The sequence below is a fragment of the Limulus polyphemus genome, unplaced genomic scaffold, assembly GCF_000517525.1.
Source record: "Limulus polyphemus unplaced genomic scaffold, Limulus_polyphemus-2.1.2 Scaffold1039, whole genome shotgun sequence".
In the NCBI taxonomy this organism is placed as follows: domain Eukaryota; kingdom Metazoa; phylum Arthropoda; class Merostomata; order Xiphosura; family Limulidae; genus Limulus; species Limulus polyphemus.
This window is the reverse complement of record NW_013666649.1, coordinates 22178-41370: the sequence shown is the minus strand read 5'-3', so window position 1 is coordinate 41370 and position 19193 is coordinate 22178. Positions and strand designations below refer to the sequence as shown.

General features: G+C 31.3%; 1 protein-coding gene across 3 annotated transcripts in view; it reads right to left on the bottom strand.

Annotated features, from left to right (window-relative positions):
* Window positions 1–6275: 6275 nt before the first annotated feature.
* LOC106461822 (catenin delta-2-like) overlaps window positions 6276–19193 on the bottom strand; it is a 31282-nt gene continuing 18364 nt past the window's right edge. Inside the window, exons 8-17 of one of the 3 annotated variants that reach the window (XM_022388901.1) lie at window positions 17801–17961; window positions 16590–16828; window positions 15697–15947; window positions 14618–14768; window positions 13709–13944; window positions 12010–12235; window positions 11684–11703; window positions 9089–9184; window positions 7855–7902; window positions 7372–7497 (exon numbers count right to left, since the gene is read on the bottom strand). In XM_022388901.1, coding sequence (XP_022244609.1) covers window positions 7882–7902; window positions 9089–9184; window positions 11684–11703; window positions 12010–12235; window positions 13709–13944; window positions 14618–14768; window positions 15697–15947; window positions 16590–16828; window positions 17801–17961 — 1401 coding nt within the window. In that variant the 3' untranslated portion in view covers window positions 7372–7497; window positions 7855–7881. Of the gene's footprint in view, window positions 7508–7854; window positions 7903–9088; window positions 9185–11683; window positions 11704–12009; window positions 12236–13708; window positions 13945–14617; window positions 14769–15696; window positions 15948–16589; window positions 16829–17800; window positions 17962–19193 lie in introns of all 3 variants that reach the window. The other 2 variants (XM_022388900.1, XM_022388899.1) reach the window with 2 other exon arrangements.

The following is a 19193-nucleotide window of genomic DNA, read 5'->3' as shown; positions in this document are numbered from 1 at the left end:
TTTATCCCAGATACACGTCTTATTGGTTATATTTGACTGGCAATGTTAAAAACAAAATGAAATGTTTTCAATAGTGTTTTAAAGAGTGTAGACATGGTGGTTTTGGCTTTAATGGACTGTTCTGTCTGATGACGTTTCGGCTTTCACGAAAGCCAAAGGTATGAAGTAAAATGTTTGTCACATGTAATTATTTCCATTCATGTTTTACCCGTGAACCTGAGAGGAAAAGTAAATGAATTAAATTTATTTTAGCTACCTTGATATTAAAATATTCAGAAATATAGTTCAAAATAAAAAAAGATTTCGCCACAAATCCTTGATATTAACTTATTACATCATATAAATTCATGGCGTTTAATAATTACATTTCATAACAGCGATACGAATAAATGCAAATATGTAATTTAAAGTATTTGAAAATAATATCTTTTTTTATATTGCACATCTATAAATTTTTCTTAAAGCACGTAACATGTATTTTTGATATAGTGTTTTTGTGTCAGCCTTACCTGAGATTTTAATCTCGTTGCTAGGGGCGATAAAACTCTGTGTTGTAGTACAGCAGAAACAAACATCTTGATTTAGAGTAGGCTGGACTTCAAGCTTTCAGGAATGTGATCTAGTTTCCTGCGTGTGTTCGTGGGGCCACACCCACATGTGGCACCAGATGGAGCACGTGCATTTAGGCAAGCATTTAAAATGCAAATTCTCTTTGAATTTGGGTATACACACTTCAGTATTCTTGCACAACCAGGAAAGAAGAACCAATCTATCCTGCTTGCACAACATAGAGCAAGTAAAATAATACAAATTTAGATTCGATAATTACCGGAAAACAGTCTAGTATACCCTGGTAATTAGTGCGTTCGACTTGCAATCGGCAGATCGCGGGCTTGAATCCTAACATCGAACATGCTTACCCTTATAAAATCAACTATGAAGGCGTTATAAAGTGACTGCCGATCCAAGTTTTTGTTGGTAGTATATCACACACTTCAAAAATTGAGACGGCTATGATACGGGCTATCACAAATAGGCCTGGAGTAACAGTGCGCGAAATGTAACAAAGATATCCTACAATATTTCATGAGAGACGCTAACCACGTTTGTTTTGTTTTTTTAACTTACTTGGTAAGATATGGCGGAAAACTTGATGTAATATATTTTTCAAATTTTGCAGTCATTTGGTTTCAATATTTTACATTCTGCCAGATACATTTGTCTGCACTCGTTTGCTAGAAATATAATAAGCGTGATTATATGTCCACCAGGTGAGATTTGGCCAGAACAAAAGCATTGTTCAGTTGTAGCTTCATAACATTATTTTCAAAAGAGATTGATGTTTTCAAAGTTAATATTGAATGGCAGTTAATAAAATAATAAAAAAATCAAGGCTTAACGAAGTAGTGAAAACGACACAAAAATTAAAACAGTATCGTGCAAGTTAATATAATTATGTAAATAATTTTATTGTCTCCAAATTATACGTACAGAGAAAAAAATTATAAATATATCTCATTCTTTTTTCCATCTGATATTTGTATGTAGCTCCAAGTTAAATAAACTTGTATGAAAAGAAAAAGTTAGAACACGCTGGCTGAAATTAATATTTAAAAAAAAGAGAGAAAAAAAAATAGTAATTTTAGAAAGTAGAACATTTGAGGTGCTAACGAAGAGCTGGTTTAATTTAGCAACCAAGCATTAATATATAGATTGAATTGATCCATTTGTCAAGCGTACTTTCGTGTGACCTGCCTGAAGCATTACGTTTTCAGATGTTTTTTTAACGCCATATGGCGGTTAAAGATCTATAATTTTTATTTTTTATGATCTAAATTTTTTATTCACATACTATTATTAGTGACTGTAACTCGCTATCGTTATGCGATTACTTAATCTTCATTATCTTGTCACCGTTGGGAAAGTTAGAGGATATGTTAAGAATTATAAATAGAAACAGGTGATATTGTTTCCTTATTTTTTCTATTTGTGAGATATTTTACTTTAAATAATCCTAAAGTACTGAATGCTATTACATTGTGTGTATACATTTCTTACTGCCAAATCGTGATCATGAGATAACCATACTTAGAAAGTCATTCAACGAAACTTAAAAAAAAAAGTTATTTCTTTATATAGCAAATACTATATTTAAAAGTAAACGGGAACAGGCTTTTGGTTTCCTTTACTGTGAAATTTACAAAGCGTTTACACAGTTCTTAATTAGTATGGATTTACGTTGTTGTTGTTGTTTTTTCTGTTATATTTTATCAGAGTATGTAGATAGCTATTTGTGATAATGTTTATAATAAAACTGAACAGAAAGATCAGTGACTACTGTATTTCAGATGCTTCTTTTTACCATATTTATCAACATTAGTTTATTTCTAGATTAGTTGCAGTTTCCCGAGAACAAAAATATATCGAAATAAATATTTTCTCTTTAGAAAAGTTTCTTATTTCCAAGGGCACTTAATCCGTATCACATTAAATAACTTTAGACGTGATATTTTCCAACTAGTAAATAAAGATATGTGAATTTACATTTATTTAAATGAAAGGATATTTCTGGTCACTTGGTTGACCTAACGTTCTTAAACTAGTAGTAGTTATTGAAGCTGTGGCGTCTTTTAATTTAATTCGAAACGGCGATATTTCCCATATATCAACTGTATATCGAGCAACTGTATACCTTTTACCTTGATGACAGATATAAGAAGCTTTGCAAGACAATTTAGTGAAATATGATTTCGAAAAACAGCCAACATTCTTTCACTAAAGGGAAAACCTCTCATACTAATCTGTTAACACTTGTTAAAGTGTTATATATTTTTTAGATGATTAACTGATTGGTGCTTGGATAACAAAGATGTTATTACTGGAATCCATTCAGATTGAACCTATGTTACTACTTGTATACCTCAAGGGTCAGTCCGTCAGTGTTCAGGCTTTTTTTTTAATGAAGTGCATCAATAGTCATAATTATTTCCTGAAAAATAATGGATTGATTTAATTTTTCTTGGTAGCTTTGGAGGATTACATTTTTAGAATGTTTCACATCTGTTTACCTTTAACCTTCAGTGGCATTACCCTTATATCAGCTGCACAATTATTAAGCAGTTGTATACCTTCGACTTTCTATTCCCAAAACAATTGGTTAATTCTTGAACGTTCCGGAATTATTAGGTACAAAAATTCGAAACATTGTTTGTTTATTTGTAACTAAGCACAAAGCTACACAATGGGCTATCTGTACTCTGCCCACTATGGGCATCGAAACCCGGTTTCTAGCGTTGTAAGTCCGCAGACATACCGCTGTGCCACTGTGGGACTTCGAAACACCCTAAGATTAATTTTCTTTGTGAAAATTAAAGAAAAAAAAACGGTAAATTGCCTTCCCTTGATATCCAAATCAGCGGATTAGATAATCATTTCACAACATCTGTTTATCGTAAAAAAACATATACAGGCTTACATACTCCATTCGACAATTTTATTCTGAATTCCTTTAAACGTAACCTTATACTCAGTCTTCTCAGTAGAGCATATAACATTTGTTCTAACTGCCTCTCTCTTAATACCGAAGTTACCGCCTTTATAGAACATTTTAATAGACGACGGTTATCCCTTGCATTTTATTCAAGCCCTAACACCCAAGTTCCTTTCTCAAAAACTTGAACCCCCAAAGAAGTCATACACTGTTGATAAATACCCATTAAAAAGATTGATCGTTTATTTTGTTAGATAAGCAAAGTTTCATAGTGAAGTCAAAAAATGTTAAGAATAATTAAAACATTTATCCGCAAGTGCAATTAGAAATTATATTTAAATCACCTTTCAAAATACAAAATATCTTCAGATCAAAAGACCTATTACCTACCCTCTATGCGTGCCAAGAGCGTACATAAATACACGTGTGGTGGCTGTAATGCCACTTATATTGGCAAAACTATACGCCAATTACACCCGCGAGCCTGCGAACATATGGGAATATCAAACAGAACTGGTAAATAACTATCAAATTCACCACACTCCACGAACCCGCGCACATTGTAAAAAACACTAACCACCCCGTCTTGATAACGAATTTCAAAGTCATTTCATCTGGATCATCCAATATTGAACTTTGATAAAATAAAGTTTATCTATCATAAACGAACTCCCAACTTTAAATAATAATACAACTTCAGTATAATTAAGTCTGTTCTAAATAATTTGTATAATATTGTTTCATTATCCTATTCTTTGTTTGTCTTTTAATGTAGTTCATCCTTATATTCTGTATTTTAATTACTTTTTATAAAATGTTTAAATACATAAATGTTTTGTATCTAATAATTTATCCTGTTCATTATAGCTTGCTGAAGATGGAATATGTACATTCCGAAACGTTCAAGAATTAAATGTTTGTTACTGTACACATACACGTGTCAAATGTTTGTTGTTGCTGCCGTCGTTTTACTGTTCTTATTTATACCTCGATTTCCGTCGAATAAATCTGTTAATTTTGATATATTAAATTAAGGCCTTTATGGCATCAGTAAACCCATTAACGTTTGTATATAACCTTGTATGTGAGATGACTGAAGTAGTTATAAATTTCACTCTTCCATAACTGAAAATATCTTCATTCAGGTATATTCACGTAATATATTTCTAATTTTCCACGCAGTTTCTACATTTCGTTGGCCTAATATCTCAAGGTCGTAAAAATGTTAATCCTATTATACAGGTACAGGCCACATGATGAAATATTTGTTCTGAAGTCTCAATCCTCAATATACGTGTTTCATATGGCAGCGTTTCCCAAACTTTTGTCACCCACGCCCCCTTAATAAGTCCCCCGGTGGGACAGCGGTAAGTCTACGGATTTACAACGCTACAATCAGGCGTTCGAAATCTTTTGGTGGGCACAGCAGATAGCCCCGAAGTGACTTTACTATACCCCCCCCCCCCGTTATAAATATGGTTTCTTAACCTTCTGGTCCTAGTAGTTTGTTAACCTATATTTATATGAAAAATACTAGTTTGATCAATACTTATTCCTGTAATATTTTGCAACTTATGTTTCATTGATCAATAATAATGTGTTCATGATTAAACTAATTGTTTTTGCTTAAATTGATGCTTCAAATTGTAGAATACTAAGTAAAACATATATAATGATTAGACATTAAATTATCCTGTACAAAATGTTGATTTTGGAAAAAGGAAAAGTATGCGACACTGAAAATTTTTATTGGGACCGATAATTCTAGTGGTTTCCTCAATACTATACAAGAGACCAAAAATCAAAAGCTATCTACCATGTCTGGTTATTATACAGCTGTTACATATATATATATAGGTTGTGTTTAAACAATTTTGAAGTTTCATCACATCATCACAGTCCATGTTGCCACTTGCATCTTGACAATAGCTCATCAGTGTAATTTCCATTGCAAAAGGCTTAGTTGTAAATCTGTAATATCCAAAGCATATCACTCCTCTCTACAGGCCTTAAGCCATGCATCTAGTGTATAAGGACAATGATTTCCCAGCAGCCATTTCAACAGTCTGATCACACAGAAATCCATGGCACTACATCTGGCAACTTGATCAATATGTCTCTGTGTGGTATAGCATGAATACCGTACCCATTTCATTCTACAGCTGCTTAAGATTTGCAACAGTTGAATAGATATGTCATTAAAGCAGTATGTGTACATTTGACTTGTGTCACTTTTCCAGATAAATATCCTTTTTAATTATGTTGTGTACTGTTGCCTGGGGCACGTGGATGTTTTTTGCCACTGATCTTCATGTTCCCGTATGTTATAAGTTGGAATATTTTACTTACTACAGCTGGGGTTTGACTTGTTGCAGGTGTCTTTTAGGACAGTCCAGGTGCACTAAGTTAATCCATATTCCTTTGTTTTCTAGTCGCATTATACACAAGGGATACCCCTGCCTTGAAAATTCTAAATCCCTGATATTAGCACATTTGTATGATCTGAGTAAAATTTTGCATTGGAAAGAACTGTTATACACCTTTCACAAATGTGATTGATTTTTGGTGGCATCACACTAATTACAAAATTCCAAACAATGTCAAAATGCTCTTCTGATACATTTTATTCCACTTTAATTTTATATTGGCTGTGGTTATCAAGTGATTTGCTGACTTGTACATTCAAATTTGTTTTAATGTAACAAACATACTCAACCCTCTGTATTAAGATAAAATGTATTTGAAACTAAAGTTATACCACATGAAAAATTCACACAGTGTACTATTGACTGAGGACCTGAGATCTTTAGGTATTTTATTGATAGTCACTACTTACATGTTTACATTTAATTAACTTTAGCTTTGTACAAATACAAGTTATAACAAAAACAGAAAGCAGCTTTAATATAATAAAATGTGAAAAGGTGCACATCTTATGCTATGTTAACAGCAATTACATGGAAAATATTCACACAACAAGCCTAACAGCTGACAAATGTATAACAGTCAATTTAAATTATGGAATGTAAAAAAAAAATACTAATTAAGCAACATTTTAATAAGAATGTAATTTTAAATGCTAAAAGCATAAAAACAAAAAATACAAAATCATGCTTGACAATAATCATTGACTAGCCTGTCATTACATTTAACATTTATAAGCTTGCTTTTTCTTTTTTTTTCATAAAATGATAAGTTTATAGCACGGACAAAATAACTTAAGTAAAGAAACTCTTATTACTGAAGACAAAATTAAATACTATCATAGTTTATCTTCAGTTTCTTTTACACACTGCAGCATTTCCTAGAAAATTATGGTTTTTCCATGCAATATAAAGCCTTTAGAACTCGTTTTTCCCTAACCAAAAAATGTTTTTTAGTAAAATCATATTTCATCTTACAGTTTAAAGTATGTAGTGCTTAACTCAGCTAACCAAAACAGTTTAATAAAAAACATGTTTTCGTTATGTCTTTGTTAAAAAGTGCCTTAATTAATGACTGCTATGTTAACCCTTTAGCTCAGTACACATAAAGTTCCAATTTTAATTGAAGTGCTGTATATGCAAAAATAGGGTTAACACAGGTTCAACTTAGATAACAAAGTTTCCTAGTAGAGTCATAGTCCTGTCATGTAAATGAAAGCCTTTAGAGCTCAACTGAGTCATCCAAAAACTGATCTTCTTTCAAATAAAAATGTGTTAGAGTTTAAAAGAACAGCTAAAACAAAAGGTAAAAACTTTATTGGCACAAAGGTCTCACAAACATTTGTTTCTCTGAGATAGCAATATCTTCTAACCACTCTTCGGGGTTAGAGAAACTTACATACACCAGGATACCAGATCTTCAGCGAGTACACATCTGTGAAGTCTGTAATGTACATCACCAGTATGGATGAAACTTCACACCCACGAGTCTTCTTGTTGAATCCTGTGGACTGGTGGGTTAACCTGTTGGTGGCTGTCCCTTGAATGTAGATCGTAAGATTGTTTTTCCAAGGGTTGTGAGACCTGTCAATGTCTTAATTCATTCATTCCCAAACTCAGTGTATGGTGTTATAGCTATTTCTAAATGTACATTTCTCTTCTAGATTATCAGCAATAATATATATGATATTAATATTAAAATGTAAATTATTTATTCATATACTTATTGTAAAAAAATACTTGCAAGCAATTTTTACATTACACATAACTGTGTGGTTTCAAATGTCATGCAATTATGACAAACAGAATAATAAAATCAGTTGCAATCAATCATCTACACTAATTTATTTATTATGACTCTTATTTAATATCTATAATGTTACATATATGAGTGAGGTAAAGAGATTCATAGAGAAATATGAAGTTGAAAAAGGCACCCACCAAGACAGTATCAGAAACCTAACTAGTTCAGAAACCCTGGGGTGGAGGCTACAGAGAAACAGATAATAGTGTGTTTATTTAACATAATTTGTTTTATACATATACCTATAGACTATTCTTTCTTTTTAAGTAAACTACACCATCAGTATCTAGTTATTTTGACTGAGAAGCCATTTACTGTAATGCACATAAAATGTGTAACTGAATATATTTTTCTGTTCTTTTTTTGTTTTGTTTTTTAAAATTAAATTTAATAAATGTGATGTTGATCTAAGTAACAGTGACATTTTTTAAAAACAATGTTGTGTTTATAATAAAAACAAGCAGAATGCAGTAAATGGTTTTTGTATATGGTTAGTGCATTATAGTTACAGCATAGAAAATGAAAAATTACAAAAATGATCCACTCATTGTTTTTCAATCTGTCCAAATATTTGAGATGTCAAACTAAATTTATAAAAATTAAAGCTTTTTTAATTATTTACACTAAAAGAGGATATAGTGACATTACATAAAGGTATCTCATTCCATAAAACCTTAACATTCAGATTGTAGTACTTGATGGCTAATCATGGTTAATTAATACAGAAATACAGATAAATTTAATGTCTGTCATAGTTTTAATTATAAAAGAAAAGTTTATTTTGGGAAAAATCAAGACATACAGAATCAAACAAAATAGACACATACAGAGGGAGTCACTTAGCTTGCCTCTATAGCACTTTAATTTTAAGATAAATGGTTTTATTCTAAAAGAAGAAAGTTAAAAGGGTTCCCATTAATAGTCCAAGAGGTTAATGAAGTTTCTGTATAAAGTGTGAAACATCTAACACTACAAGAGGATAAAATTACATCCAATAAAATATATGACAAATATGACATAAAATTTACTATTAAAAGTACTATAATAATAGTATTGCTCACCATGGAAAAATCCTGTGCATGATCTTGTATAATAAACACAATATAAACATAGCTCTTTAAATAAGATAATGAAAAAATTGCAGTAGAATATTTTCTGCCTCTTACATCCATTAGTTTCTCAAGTGGCTTAAGTTAAATTATATGAGTAAATTAACTATTAGCTTATATTAATACCTGAAGTCCTATAAACTAATTCCTGTTGTGTATTGTATGCAAAATTTGGTAATGCAATTCCCTCCTTCAACAAACTGTTACTAGAAAAAGTATGTAGCAGTAATAAATCATAAAAACACATAGAATTAGAACTTACTGGTACAGGTGGAAAAATTAACACTCCCCCTACTGGTGGTCGGTGAGGTGGTGGCTCAATGTCTTCCCGGACATCATTTAAGGGCAGTTCTTCTGACTATAAATATAAAACCAATCATAACACAAGGCATATACAGCTGATAATATTAGTGAGTTTTAGATATACATATATTAAATATCAGAAAGCAAGGTAACAGGAAAACTTCTCTTAATAACAGATTGTTATTACAAGGAATATGCAGCATTAAGCTTCAGTATAGTGAAGGTTGGTAAAATATAATTAGAGGTGTTATGGCCTCATGGCTACTTAATTTCAGATCATTCATTATAAATTTACATGAAAATTTCATTTGACATCAGTCTAGCATGACTTTTATGAGTTTACAAAATCTACAATATCACTTCTTTAAAACTTATTGTTTTCTATTTTGTAAGAGGAGTGATTTTACCCAGACTGTCACTGTTTGTAAAGTTGCTCTTTTTTCTCAAACTTCTTTTAATTTTTATTTAGATAATGACCTGAAGCTCCTACAGATAATGAATGACCTGAAACTCCTACAAAGACCCAAGAAAAAGAAAATTTTACAAAATGGAAGGAATCAAATTTGTGAAAACAGAGAAGGTTGGTGATGTTACATAGTTTGATATAAATCATGATGATTTATATATTGTGATTAAAAATGCACCACATGGGATTAAAAGTGTAACTGAAGATGGTGTATTGCCTATAAATAAAGCATAACTGCCCCTGCTCCCATTCTTTGTTACCCCATCTGCTAGCATGATACCCCAACAGCTGGTCTTGTTCTAAGCTAACCAGTGATCCTGCCCCCACCAGCAGGCTTTGTTCACAATGCACTAGCAGTTACAGTCTACACTTCACCAAATACAAATGCTAGAGAATAAGCACTTAATACATTTTGCATTTATTTTATAGGCAGTTATTTAAATTAAAATTTTGTATTTCTGTCAATAGCATGTAGTTTTAACACTTTCTCGAAGTATGTCTTATTCAAAGATTATTTGATAAATCATCAAATAGACTTTGTTTGTTTGAAGTTAAGCACAAAGCTGCAAAATGGGCTATCTGTGCTCTGCCCATCACGGGTATCAAAACCTGGTTTCTAGTATTGTAAGTCCACAGACATACCGCTGTGCCACTGGGGGGCATCAAATAGACGTTTTCATGAACAGATTTTAAGATAAGTGTGCTAGTGAAGTTGGACTAGACCCAGGCCAATCAACAACAAATAGCTTTGCTGTGCCAGATGGCAAGTGGAGGGAATGGTGACTGTATGCTAGAATATGTGCTTCATGGTCAGTTGACATTCTTGACCAGCTGGAAGAGTTTGACAAGAAGTTGGAGGATGATTCCTTCCAAAAGAAAATGGTAAATCACCTAGTTAAAGGTTTATATACACTATAAAGGATATAGTTGCATCATAGTACAATAAAGCAAATATTTTATATATTAATTTTACTTGTTCGGTTTTACAGGTTAGCTTCATGGGTTCCCAGGGCAGCCACACCTATCAATCTCACAAATCATGCCAAAGATAGGCAGAAACAAGCTGTGATCTGCTTACAGCCTGAATGGTAAAAACAAAAGATGCAGGGAAAACAAAAATAAGCCTTCAAAAATCTTCTATTGTTCAAATACATAATGAGTATGTATTGAAATTTAATCCTTGTTAATGCATGACGTGTTAATTTTTGTTTTAACATGGTAGACCTGATAACACACATAATGTTGATGCATGTGGCTTAAAAGGGCAGATGCATGAGAAACAGATTCTAAAGTTAGTTTTAACCAAGTAAACTTCAAGTACCAATACCAGTTGAGATTTCTTAAGGTATCAACTATAAAATTATTAAGTTTTCAAGAGAATGACAGGGCAATTGTCTTCTCGTTAACTGTTCTCAAGGTGTCTATGTTTCCTTTTTGTTGCAGAAGCCTGCCTTCAGTTTCACTATAGAGGATCAGATGGCAGTATTTCTAAAATATGCTCTTGACAAGCCAGGAGGAATAAGTCACATGGTATATTAAAAGATGATAATTCTAATCTTTAAATTTATAATGAAGTTTTCCCTTAAACTCTGACACTGTTTAATCAAAAACTTTGTTCATAAAAATACTATATATGAAACTGGATATTTTGCAGAAATCAGCTTCATGCTTGCAAGCATCAGCAAATGGTGCCCAAGATAGAAGGATGATTAGGTAGAAAAGGAAGAGTGATGACTAGGAACTATATAAGTTGGAAGGAAGATATATAGAGATTATTATTGTCATGAATAATAACTTCAATGACATTTTATACTGACATTTTGTAAACTTTTTCCTATTTTTTTTCGTCAGATAAATTTTTTTGTCCAATAAATTTATGAGAATGAAAGAAGATGAATCTGTGATATTTTAAAATATAACCTTAAAGACTGTTTAATAAAACACTGATATTGTGCTGTAAAATGGTGGCATAATGGTTGTAGCAATATATAAATACAAAAAAAAAACCCAACGTTGCAGCAATACTGTCACAATGTGAAATTTAGTTGGGTTCTTATTAGATGGCAAAAATAAACTGACATCACTTACCCGACTACGTGGCACACCATCTGAAAAATATTAAATCATGTGAGATAAAACAGAATTCTAGCAAAACAAAAGTTAAAAAAAAGAAAGAGTATACTCAAAATAAAACATCAGAATCTAAGCTCTCACTTAATAAAATGCTATTTACCTTAATTTCAGTTTTCTGACCTAAAGATAAAGGTGTCAACATATCTAGATGACAGTTTAACAAAGACAAGAGAAGCTAACACTACAATGGTGATGGTCACCATGCTTAAATTTGGGAGTTAAAAAACATGTTCAATGTTTGACAAACAATAGTGATGGAATTAATTTTTTGTCAGAGTTACCTCCAATGGAAGAGTTTGGATCAGGGCCTCTATGAGGTAGTGTTCTGTCTTCATACTTTGTTGCACCCTGTGTGCTGATTGGTCGATGGAGTGTACTGTTGGCACTAGTGGGAGTAGAAGCAGTACTTCGAGCCACCATTGTGCGTGTGATAAAATGAGATTCTTTCCAACCAGCTTTCTTACAAAGTTCTCGAAGGTCTTGATGCTGCCACATGTTGTGTAATAACTGCAAAAAGCATGTATTTACTTGATAGCTATAGTTACTGTTAATGTTTGATTATTTTTAAATCTAGATAATTAGTATAATACTATTAATTTACAACTTTTATACTTGTCCCAGTTTTATGGAGACTCTAACTACCCAATACATTGTCTATAAAATATTTGAAAAAATTATTTAATAAAAGCAACACATAATATCAGTATAACAACAAATGAAGATCAATATTAGTGAAGTGTATTGAAAACTACTATATAAACTGAAACATAACAAACATGCACCCACTAATACCAATATTTTTGTATCTGTATTAATGCATTTTTTTAATAACATTAATCTTTGTTCATTAGTAATCAAATTTAAAAGTAATTGAGTAATTAACTTGTTCAGGTTTTGCTAATGATGAAAAGAATGTTGTGCTATGAAATTGGATAAATCAACTTGAAACTAGAAGGCTAACTTTTTAAGCAACTAGTCTGTTCAGGATAGTGACTATAATAAGTCACTAGTACAAGGCTAGTCACACAAAAATGTTTTGTTCATAAAACAGCACGTAAGTAAAACATATAGATTTTTTCTTCTCATTATATTAATTTGTAAATTTATGAAATCCAAGACTGTTGTTGTTTTCATGAAAGTCATTAAAAAAGTAGTTAAAACAAATTTCCAATTGCTAAATAGTCAGTTTTTATTATGATTTTCAGCTCTTTGATACAAGTTAGTAGGTGTTATAATTGTAGACCACTTTACAATGCAACAGCTCTAAATGTTAAAGGGGTAATTAAAGCTGAAAATTCTTTTTAAAAACATGGAATGTACAATGATCACAATGGAAAATTAAAACTCTATTATTGGCATTTAGAGTGTAAAATTAGATTGAAATTCTAATTGAGCTATTTTTAAATACAAGTTATAATATTTGATTCACACAGTGCATATTTTTTCAAGATTGAACTTATCAGCTACAAATATACCTACAAAACTAATAAAGTGAAATATTGTAAGAATAACATATGTATATATTCAGAGACTCTGTGGATTGGTACAGTACTGTGATTATAGCCTTCAAAACAACAAACTGAGAAGTGTACCAATGTTGGTCCACAGAGAAAGAAAGTAATTTTCTGATTGACTGTTAAATTACTTACTTTTCTGCATTTGAAAATAAACAATTTAAGCATATGTAACACCATTTCACCTTGAAAGCAACAAATCAAAAGTGAGAGCATGTCAAAAAGTCAAAAATATTCTCAATATTAATCCATTATTCCCATCAGATTAGTGTTTTGTCAACAACTATTCAAAATGTATTTCTTACTGCTATCAAGAAAGTGTTAATGTGAAGCTATAAATTAAACTACTAGTTATAATGAACATATGAGTATGGACCTTGTGTACTGTCACAAACTTCTATATTTTTAATACATGTCTGTGTATGTGTGTAAGCACCTGTATACATATATTACATTACTAACCAACCTGTGCTGTAAACTTCACCACTCGTGTTGAAAATCTGCCTTTCTGTTTGGCTATATATGTTAACCTATCCACCCCACCAGCTTCAAGCAAAGATCTAGCAAAATCACTGTTCTTAATAATGACTTCATTTAAGGTAGCCAGAACAGCTGCTATAGTCTCATCTGAGGAGCCCCCTCTCTCCTGCAGAGGATCACTACTAGGAAGCTTCTGTACCAAGTCCCGCATAGCATACTTCCCTATACAGAGAAACAATCAGAATGCTTTTATTATTATTTTATAGCTGTGGTTATAAGACATTTGTAATCGATCCGGTTTTCTAATCAATCTTCAGTAACATAAGACACCAAGTTTGTTAATCATATTCAACTTTTAAAGTTTTATGAAACTTCTACACAGCTCTCAGGGACAATGAAAAAAAAAATCAAAGGAAAAAATCAGCAGTAGTCAGATTCAATTTTTGCAAAAGTAAACAAGCAAAGAAAAAAAAATATAAAATGACAATTTTATCGTTAACTGACACATACATACATACCCATATATATAAACAGATAGCTTTCATGCAATCTCATAAACAAAGGTAAAGTTATAAAACATGTATATGAGTTCAGAGGACCTAAACACATTTTTCACAATTCTTAATTCTTACTAAATGGAAATTAATAGTATCAAGAAAGTATGCCTTTTATAGCGAAATGGATTTATAGTAAGATTTCATATTTGATTACGAGATTAAAATTTATCACATGGAAAATATATTAAAACACCCAAATATTAGAGAATGCATATCTCTTCATAAAATATTAGATTTTTTTGATGAAGGAACGAACAATGGTAATGTTCAACTAATTTTTACAATAAAAAATAAAGTACTTCATTTAAATCTTATTTAAACATATTCACAAGTCCTACCAATGAGTTCTTTGTTTCTCTGGTCCATTGAAAGATTCCTTAAAGCAGTAGCCACTGCACATACAACTCTGTCAACATCCATTCTGAGCAGTTCTACCAGCACTGGGAGACCCTTTTCTTTTCTCACCGCAGCTCGGATATCTAAACTAGGCTTTAGAAATAATGAAATTCAAGTTATTCATTCTGATCACTTATAAAGTTCAGCCTGAATGGTAGAAATATTGCTTCCATCTCCAAGCATATCTAGAAATTATCATAAAATATACTTTTAAAACACAATTTTGAAATAAGCTTCATCTCATGTTTTTTAAAGTATTACAAATATAGTATCTAATGTAAGCATGCCTGGTTGTTAAGAAACTCGACTCACAATCTGAGAATCGTGTGTTTGAATCCCCATCACCAAATGAACTTACTGTTTTCTGACAGGGCCAGCCACCAGGGTGTAAAAATTCTTGGCTTACAGAATACCCAAGCAGCTGATCTCAATTCTAATTGGGATTAAGATCAAACAAGAGATAAAAAAAGTATTTAATGTAAGCAAAAGCTTTATTAATTAAACTTATCATTTAAAATAGAAAAAATCAACACCTTCACTTTTGCTACCAAGTATCATATAAAAATATAGGTTGAGCCATAAGTAAGTTTACTGCAGGATTTATCAGTTCACCTGTTTCTTATTACACTTTTATATTATAATTGCTTACTTCTTGCTCATTTCTTAGTACCTTTGATGGTTGTATTTACAAGACTGTTTAATGGATTATAGATTTATTTAGAGCAAAGGATTTTTTTTTCCTGAAGGCATGGTAAAGAACAGGAAAGGATGCTACAATGTGTAAATCAAGAAGACAAACACTTTGAAAGGTTATCTTAAAAGAGGACAGTGTCTATAAAATAGTGTAAAACCTGTTCATTCACGTTTGTGTAACTGTAATAACAACACATCATATTCTGTTTTACACACCTGATTGAATAAACCATTGGTTCATTAAATGGATAAACTTATCATCTACCCTGTATAATTTTTGTAAAAATGCAATTGGTAGCAAAAAGTTAGGCGAACATTAAAAACTAACCTGCCAGTAACAGGCAGCAAGATTTTGAATGGATCCTGCTGCTGCTTCCAGTGTTTCGGGGTTTGAGCACTCTGAGAGCAAAGCTAGATATGGTTGCACAACTTCAGGCTGCCATAACAACTTCATTCCTTGGATTGGACCAGTCCTTTGTCTTGGAGTTGAGGAGAGTGGAGCATCTTTCCTTTGTTTTTCTGAACTTTCATTGTCTTTTTTCTTCTTTGTTGTGCCAAAGCAGCCTAAGCTGTCCCCCACTATCAAATCAGTGAAACAATTGCTAAAGGAACATTCTGTATATGTAATTTTGGTTTAATCTGTTTCTTATTACATAGCTTTGTAGTTTTTCAGTTTTCATCCAATGAATTTCAAATAATAATTAATTTTATACTTAATAATATTACTATCAGTAATAATTACTGACAGCAGGTATAATTCTCTTAATTCTAAACAATATTAGGATCCTTTTAGATAACTACAAATGATAGAAAACAAAATAAAATTATATTATATCTTCTTCTTAACATAGATTAAGTTATAACAAATAGATTGAAAAATAAATAATTCCTTTCTAATATAGAAATTCACTGTTTGTCTCATGGATTTTCATCTAACTAATTAACAGTTGCTCAACATTTTATTTTGACTTGAACCCTTTCATAAGTTCACTATTTCAATTACATAGCTACTTAAAGGTTTGTAATGTTTATCAATATATTTTCCTATTTTTTTTATTCTTTATTGGTCTATTAATATTGTGAATTAGATTATTCAAGCTAATCTAAATTTAAGTAACATTACTAAACTGAAGTTTTACCTTTTATTAATCTACAACAAAAGTAGAAAAACTATTTCAGTAAATTTGAAGTTCATTGACATTTCTTCCACAAGGTTCCTACCTTTCATGGGCCCAGTACGAGAATGACAATGCTGTAAAATTCGTTTATCATATTCTGGATCTTCAACCTCTTGGCAGCGAAATGACAAGTTTCTCAACACACAGACACAGTTTTCTACACTTTTATTGTCCATGTCATTCTTTCCAATGGCAGCTTTAACAAGAAAGAGCAATGCTTCCACAAGACCTTCACATTCTCTCAACTTTCTCCTGGAGTATTCACCAGCAGAGCTGACATTTCTATGAGCACAAAACACAAAAACATAAAACAAACACACAAACATACATGTATATATGAAACATACTAGCATCTGTAAATTTGTATACATTATATACATTGAAATTTGATCAAAAATAAAAGTTGCATCATTAAAACTAAGATTGGTCTTTAGCAAATATTTCTTTTAAACCATTCCAAGTTATTGTAATGATACTCAAACAGTATTTGTAAATAAAAGCTGATGTAAAACTGTAAAATATAGTTTAGGGATGGTTTCCACTCAAAGACATGCAAATTGGACTTATGACAAACTTTATATAACTCTTCATCCTGTAAGTAGCTAATGACCAATAAAATACATTTGTACAAATCATCTGTACCATTTCTAACTATTATCCAGGTTATTATTATCATTGATAAGGAAGACCACATTTTGATAAATATTTTCCAAAATCTTGTCCCTTTTCGTAACAACAGTTGATTTTTAGAAGTTTAATTTATCCAAAAACAGTTTTCTTCTATTTAAGACTTCACTTCTGCAACAGTTATAGGACAGATTAGATGGTCATAGTATAAACATCTTAATGATTTTTATACTATCAAAAGCAACTCTTATTTAATAATAATAGCCAGTAGTAATATGAATTTAGTCTACATTTACATTATATCTCCCTACCTATTGGAAAAAAGTAATTTAAATAATAGCCAATGTTCAGTTTATATGATCAAAGTCTAGTCTTACCTCGGAGTTTCTTTATTGTTAAACACATCAATAAATTAAAAGCTAATTGTTATTTATATTTACTCTAAGATTCATCTAGTACCAAAAATGTCATGTAATATTAGTCAATAGTGAGTTTATATGATTCAAGTGTATAAGTTACTTTAAATGTTTCTCTGTTGTCAAAACACACCAGTTCATTAAAGCTAGTTAACTGCCAGATATATATGACATTTTATATTAATTTTGTATGAAAATAATCTGAAATTACCTCAGGATTCCACTAGCATTCCGAAACACAGTGGACCACCAGATTTCCTGGACTCTTGGCTGCCCGTTTGGGTCTGTGTGGCAATTCCATCCAGAGTGTGGAATAATTACATGATTGACTATGACTGACAAACCATCATCAATAATAGAATGCTTGAGTTCCTAGATATTGAAAACAGATGACAATGTCTGATAAATCATCATTAATATCAGAATGCTTGAGATTCTAAACAGTGAAGACATAAGTATATGATATATATATTAATTCTCTTTAATAAATTTCAATGGTTTCATATGTCATATGTGCAACCATTTGTTACTGAGAGATACAACTATTAATGTGGACTTATAAAATTAACTAAAAATTTCTTGTTCTTAAAATACTTTAATAAAATTGACAGTATAAATTATTATTTCATCATTCTATACATGACAAAAACAACTATGCTATCCTCATTTTAAAGAGTTAATAGTTTAATCAGTGATGGCTCATCAGATGAGGCAAGATGTGAATTTTTCAACATTAATAACAAAAAATATGGATAATGGCTTTGTTGTACCAAGTGTTCTATATTTTTCACTTCATAATGTAGCTAAGTTGTATGTTTTTAAGCAACCACTGAAATTATATCATTTGTTCTGATTTTAAGATGTCAATGCCAAAAAAGTTTCCTGAACATTATAAAAGCATATTTTTCTCTTATTTTCTAGGCAGAAATATGACTAAGCTTAACTACCAAAACACTCTGCTTAACACAACATAACATATAACATAATATTTTGGGACAACATGGAACCTATCGGTCCATCTCAGCTGTTCCATCCTCAGAATTAAATTAAAATGATTAAATAAAAAAAAAAAATTTAAACCCTGCCCTTTTCATTTATATACTTATCAAGCTTTTTCTTAAATTCACTTAAATTTACTGCCTCTACCACATCTGAAGACAACCCATTCCAAAGGTCAACCATGCTGTTAGAAAAATAAAACTGTTTCAGCTGAAGATGACTCTTACCTTGCTAAAATTTGTATTTGTGTCCCCTAGTCCTACTATTCTCATTGTTAAATATAAAAAAAGATGATACATCAACACTATCAATTCCCTTTACAATCTTAAACACCTCAATCATATCCCCCCTAACTCTTCTTTTTTTCAAGAGAAAACAATTTGAAATATTTCAGTCTTTCTTCGTATGACAACCCCTTCATCCCAGGTACCATTCTAGTAACCCTTCTCTGAACCCTTTCCAACAATTCAATGTCCTACCTAAGGTAAGGAGCCCAAGACTGAACACAATATTCCAAATGTGGCCTAACCAGTGACCTATACAAGAAAACTATAACCTCTTTAGACTTGTATTCAATATTTTCTGTAGATACAATCTAAAATCTT